The 6,430-nt window shown below is 43.4% G+C and overlaps 1 protein-coding gene and 1 long non-coding RNA gene across 2 annotated transcripts; both read left to right on the top strand.

Moving 5' to 3' along the window:
• Positions 1 to 108: 108 nt before the first annotated feature.
• LOC146609034 (uncharacterized) lies at positions 109 to 1,610 on the top strand. Its single transcript, XM_085348413.1, has 5 exons — positions 109 to 407; positions 494 to 668; positions 771 to 854; positions 957 to 1,102; positions 1,297 to 1,610. The coding sequence occupies exons 1-5, from the start codon at positions 109 to 111 to the stop codon at positions 1,553 to 1,555; spliced, it is 963 nt and encodes a 320-aa protein (XP_085204539.1). The 3' UTR covers positions 1,556 to 1,610.
• A 48-nt stretch (positions 1,611 to 1,658) lies between these two features.
• LOC146609033 (uncharacterized) lies at positions 1,659 to 2,464 on the top strand. The gene is made up of 3 exons (XR_014905130.1): positions 1,659 to 1,841; positions 1,926 to 2,083; positions 2,413 to 2,464. It is a non-coding gene; the product is annotated as an uncharacterized LOC146609033 (long non-coding RNA).
• Positions 2,465 to 6,430: the final 3,966 nt, after the last annotated feature.

Genomic DNA, 6,430 nt, shown 5'->3' with positions numbered 1-6,430 from the left:
TGTTGTTCTTTGTTTGTTTTCTCATACTATCAAAATAAACTAAATTGATATGCAGTTTTTCTCTCTCACTTTCTGCCTCTCACTCTTTGTATTTACAGTGCAAACAAGATGGAGAGAAACATTGTCTACTGCCTGCTTTGTAAAAAGCCGCAACAGTCCATTCGCACACACCTGAGCAGAGTGTGCCTGAAAGACTGCACACCACAGGAATGTGAGGAAGAAGCTTCCAGAGCCATTGCTTCACAGAAGCTGTTTTCTAATGAAGGTAGAGTCTGGAACTTCTCAGAGCTCCAGGAGTACTGCAAGGATGAAGAATCTTGCATTAAACTCTGCACTCGCCTTCAAACACGTGGATTTATCATCACGAACAGTCCCCAAGCGTTTTCGACAGTTGTGCCAACAGCGAGGTATGATGACCTTATTGCCACTTCCACATATTGGATGACACATACAAACTTTCAATAATGTCTTACCTCTGTCACATTTGCAATAGGTCTGATAAGAAGGAAATTCTTGCCGTGGCCAAGAAGGATATTGAATATTTCCACGCAAGACTTTCAGGCGGTGATTGCATCCCCACATATGCAATGACTACCTTCAGACAGTACTGCGAGGCCATCCTGATTTTACAACATGGACTGACAGGAAATGCTGTTCAAGAACTTTGTGTAAGTGCGCCACCAACAACCAAAGTGCACGATAAGTGAAATGACAGCTGATGTAAGTCTGTATTTCTTTAAGCTCCAACACCTTTTTTTTTACATACACAGGTAGAGGACTGGATGGCGCGGAAAGCAGTAGCTGATGGTGTTGAGCTGAGTGGTAACTTGAAGATAACCAGCCAGGAAGAACAAGTAAGTCATTCATTCTCAGCAGCGACTCTCTTCTTGCTCTATAGGCACCTTGTGAATTGATTTTATGAGATATTTAACATTGATTCCTTTTTTTCTCTGCAGTTGTTGGACTGCTATTTTAGGAACATCCGTCCAGTGTCCTTGCAAAATCAAATTGCTGGCAGCGATGACAGGGGCAAGTTCTTCCTAGGAGAATGTGGGGTCCCACTGTCCAACCCATCATTAGATGTAAAACGCCTGAGAGCGAGGTGAGTGCTTGACCTAACTGGATCAATAGCATATTAAGAAAGATTTGTTTCTTTGATCTGACAGAGAAACCCTAACCCTGGACTCATAACAGTCAGCCACATATGTTGCTGTATGTCAGAGATGTTCGCCCCTTGTATTTTGGTTTTTTCATCTCTCTTGGCTCTAATTAATTTGCATGCATTAAAAACCACAGATACCTGAGCACTGAACCTGGGGATGCTATGGCTGAGTCAGCATCAAGCTCAGTAGAAGCCTCTTCTGTTCCATTGCTTTGTTTGTTTTGTATGTATTTCAGAATGAAAATACTTTTACCCACCTCAGCCTGCACGTGTGCAGATGGCTTTGGACAAGGAGAAATGGCACACCAACAAGCCCACTGTCAATGCCATCTTGCAGGCCTGGGTTGCTCCGCAGCCCAGTATGCAAGACAACCAGTCCCTCATGACACTTAAAAAGTTAACGGCTACAACAACGGGGAAAAATTGTTTAAAAAGAAGCCTTGCGGTGGATCCGATTCCTCCCACCCAAATGTTATTTAGGTGAAAATAAAACTGCCACCGGACACGTTTGCTTGAGGAATCCATCAGACCAGACCACCTCCATTTTATGAACCCACAGAACCCTCCCCATCCAGCTCTCCCCTCCTCACCCCTCCTCCTCTCCCATCCTCTGTGTGGAAAAAACCATGTTTCAGAACTGTCGGATGTTTATGGACGGGGAATCCAAAGAGTTGCCTTGGTATGTGCAAATACCTTTTACGTAGCCCATCTCAAATTACGTTAAAAAAAATAAAGAAGGCAATTTCAGAATACCTGTCTCCAGCTATCCCTCCTAGGTCAACAAAGGCACCCATCTTCCACCATGAGCAACAGGAAGGCCTAACCCAGAAGAAGCCTAACATGAAAAAACAACATGATCTGTTACCTTGTACAGACTGGTGGAGATCGGAGATTTTAACGAGGAGTGGCCAGAGACAAACGGTATGTAAAATCCACCCTGAATGAAAGAGCTGAACCTCGGAGGAATAGAGTACAATCGGATGATCCACACTTTTTTTTATTAAAGTTTGCAAAATTTACAGACTTATTAAAGCGGTTGATCATCAGAAAAATGTTTCAGAAGACCGTTATCATCAATCTCTGAATAAAAATAACCACAAATTTAGTAACTTTGATTAAACCAGCTATCTCAATAGAAGGACACAGACTCTAATTGAGGAGATGCTAAAAACTCAGCTCAGAGATCAATTTTTATCCTTCATGACTATTATAACCAAAGCATAGAGTATGAGTTTAAAATTTGTTTTCAGTTTTCTAGAGAGGCCCCTTTGAGATGGCAGCATCCTGGGAGAAACGGAACCTGGGCCGCCGTCTCCAGCCCAAGTCGTTGGACCAGAACCAGGCGGTGGTTATAGCCGAGCTAGCAGACTGGAATCCAGCTACCACACCAGCAGTGACACACCCAGTAAACCAGAACAACAGCCACAGGTGAGCAGGGAAACGACACAGCTGAATAACCGTGTCAACCCCTCACTGAAACAATACAGCTTTGAGTTACACTCACAAACCTACACAGATTGAAACCTTGTGTGCAGACCTGCCTCCAAACAAGAATAACAGAGGACTCCTCCTCTTATTGTCTTCCTTCCTCACCATCCTCACCAGAACGACAGGTCTGCACTCCAACGAGAGACCCCAACACACAGAGGAAACTGCAGGATTGGAATCTTCATGTGAAGAAAATATCTGTGATCATCGGTGACTCCTATGTGCACAGACTCCTCCGTCCTATAAAGCAGAGGGGTACAGATCGACAGATTTCCATGAGCGAAATGTTGCCACCCGGTGAGGCCCAGTTGGAGAAAGCACCCTGTGGAAAATCTGGTTTTATAACTTTGGACTGAATACCAGTGATGGAGCTGAAAATGGGACTAAAGGCAGAGCAGTCAGCAATCTTTCTAAGGCCCTTATCTGTAAAGAACAAGCCACAATGTTGGATCTTAACAACTTTATTACAGGTTTAGATGAACAGATTCCTGCACTTCCTACTGTGATATTCGGCACAGAAGGACAACATTCACTCGACTAGTAGAGCAGCAATGTGTATGTTAGAACAGTGGAACCAGTGTGTAAATGAGCCATCCCCATAAGCCTTGAAAAGTGGGAGGAGTGATTCACCTTTCTTAAGTTCCAATGCTCAGTAGGTCCTTTGGACAGAAATAAGTTCTTCTTCTTTCAATAATTGTTTATTCTGTTCATTATAGAATCAGCTAGGCTCCAGTGGTCAGGAGAAGCTTCTGCTATATGAAGCTGTTACAGTGCTTTTTGTTACACTGAACGAGAGTAGTTTTTCTTGTTGCTTGTTTGATCTACTTCCATTTAAAAGATTATAATTACTGAAGTGAATGTGTTTTCAGATAGTTTACAGTGCCACTGAAGCTCCACTCAACCAAGTGTGCCTCAACAGTCTGAAATGAAAAGATTTTTCTTGCTTTTTTATAAAACAATATAATATAATATAATATAAAACAATAATTTTGGATGTTTCTTTCGGCTCTTGAGGTGCCCTCATTGAGTGGGGTTTGCCCAGTATCCTCGAGGGTATGTGAGGAGCCTTCCATAGTTGGGTTGTTTGGTTTTTACCCCAGCAGCCATTCATCTCCATCTCAACAGTTCATGACCAACATGCCGTGGCTGCCCCCTGTACCTGTTGAGTACCTGTACCCTCATCCACTGGAGCCTGGACCTCCAGCTGATTGCAGCCACTTCAGTGCAAGGAGGAGATGCTTGCTTTTTGTGTGACTGTCTGTCACCCTTCCCTTTCTACCCTAACCCATTTTCCACTCCAGCTTCTACCCGACCCGGTTCAGACCCCTCCTCAGTCAGGGAGGGGTCTGAACAGACTGTCGCAGGATTCTCATTAATACAGGAAAGAAGGGATTTGAAGACGAGATGAGGACTTTTAGCAATTCCCTCCCCCAACCAAATCCTAACCTTAACCCACCATCCAGTCCTGTGCCCCTTCTCTCCTCATACCGGTACCCACAGTTCAGACCCCACCTCAGGCCCCTTACTGCCTGAGGAGGGGTCTGAAGTATTTTCCAGCCTTATAAAGAAAGGGAAGGCTGAAGTGGCAGACTGTCATGCAAAAAGCGAGCATCTCCTCCTTGCACTGCTTACAGTCAAATGACAAAATATATGAACTCTTTTTAAACAGGAAAAAGGAAGAAATTGTACACCAGAGGGGGCAAGAAGGAGAAAACTTGAATATAAACTCAAAAGAAAAACCGCTGTTCCTTCCCTCCCCCAGAAGGCAGTAGAATATCATCATGTTAAATGCCACTTTGGGGGGGGGGGGGTAAAATTACTTGACAAATATGTTTCTCTTTTTTGTTATTTCGTCCCTCTTTGTTACAGCTACAGGAGGACAATAAACAGAAGAAGGAGAGCGGCACCAAAGAGGCGAAAAAACGAAAGGGCGCACCACCTCCTCCCCCAGAAGGCAATAGAATATCATCATGTTAAATGCCACTTTTTTTGGGGGGGGGGGGCTTTTTTTCCCATTCAGATTGCATGGTTTAACATGCTATGCTTTGTTGAAGTTCTTTGTGTTTCAATAAACTCCCTGTATTTACACAGTACTGCATTGACTTATATTTTCCCAGTAACAGCGGATTACCATGGAGCGTACAGTTTTCAGTTGAGGTTGTAGAAGTCTGGCAAAGCAAAAATAAAAATAATAATAAAAAAAGCTGTTTAGATCCACAGCTCAAAAAACTCCTACGAGGGCAGGAGGATGCCACCTTTACACAACATGACAGTCAACCTCTACCACAGACGCGGAGTCAGGACCCGCTGTTCACTTTCAGTCCAAAAGTCTGGAACAGCAAAATCAGTGACTTCAACTTGGTGGGGAAAATGTGTCACGGTCCCCGTGTCTCTCTGGTTCGCTCACGCTGGCTACAGGTTTTGTTGTTCTTGTTGTTCGTTTTTGTTTTCTTTGTCTCTCCTCCTCCTCTCTGCCTGGGTGGAGATCCTTACGGGCTCTCGCTCTTGGCCCACGCACCTGTGTGATTGTGTCCACCTGCTGCTGATCTGGCTGATTTCCCCAGCTAATATTCAAGGAAGTGGCACAGAGCAGCTCACCGCTGGAACGTTGAACCTCCTGAGTTCGTTCATTATGAGAAGTGTTTGTAAAATTTGCCACAGACGTCCATGTGATCAACAACAGACACGTGATTCCCCTTCGTGGTCTAAACCAATCAGTAAATGTCCGTGGTCCAGCTGGAAGTGGAGGTGGATATAGACAGGTGAGTAGCTTGAATGAAGCGATATCGATTCATTAAATCCTGAATTGAATGAATATAAATGTGTTTTACCAGAAACGCCAGAATCTCAGGTTAAAGCTCACAAAACTATTTCAACAACAACCAGCAAATGAGAGCAGGAAACGCATTCCACACGAAGACGTAAACAGAGCGGACCGACGCATCAGAATTAGCTTAGTCGGCGTGGGGGCTAATATCATCCTTAATTCCTTCTTACTTTTGCTGTTTTGCTTCCAACACGATAAAACCCACAGTTCACGCACAGCGAGCTGTGCGTGAACTGTGAGAGAAACTTCAAGAAAAGTTTCCCATCTCAAACATGTGTTTTCTGCATTACTCATTCGCTTATTACCCATCAGTCTACCGTTGTTTACAGCGCTGGCGGCCGCTGTCTTTTCTTTCCTTTGTACTTAAATGACGTCGGATAAGAAAGCTTAATTTCTGCTGTTTAATACTGAAGAAATGTAAACTTTTTCAAATTAGGTATAATTGCAGAATATTTTTAAGGTTATCTGCTATAAAATCCATGCCAGGAAAATCTCCTTTATGTTTTTTATTTTATTTTATTCTCAGTTACTTTGACACAACGGCATGTGCTGTGATGGTCACATCTCTGATAAAGTTTAGTGTCAGTACTGATAAATGATCAGAATTATAAGATCTCTCACTTTCTGAGTAAAAATTGCACCAAATCGAATCTGGACCTTGTGAATCGGAATCAAGTGGATTATAGAAATCAGTGATGATACACAGGCCTTGTGAATATCCTAGGACCGACAGAAGTGGATATAACTGACCGTGGGCAATGAGAAAAGATGAAAAGAACGATTGATAACTTTTTTGTCAAGTTAAGGCCTGATCGATCTGAAATTCATAGCCAGTGCTCTGACAGGGAGCCATCAATCTTTGAACGCTGATTTGGGTGCGCCCAACTTTTTTTAATAGTGTGCATAAGAAAAAGCCAGAAGAGGGAGCACCTCTGGTTCAATCCCAGTTGCAA

This window comes from Diplotaxodon limnothrissa, linkage group LG23 (genome assembly GCF_057381915.1).
Source record: "Diplotaxodon limnothrissa isolate DT_005_m linkage group LG23, D_limnothrissa_male_GT1.1, whole genome shotgun sequence".
Taxonomy (NCBI): Eukaryota; Metazoa; Chordata; class Actinopteri; order Cichliformes; family Cichlidae; genus Diplotaxodon; species Diplotaxodon limnothrissa.
The sequence above is the reverse complement of the archived record's forward strand: the minus strand, read 5'-3'. Positions and strand labels throughout refer to the sequence as shown.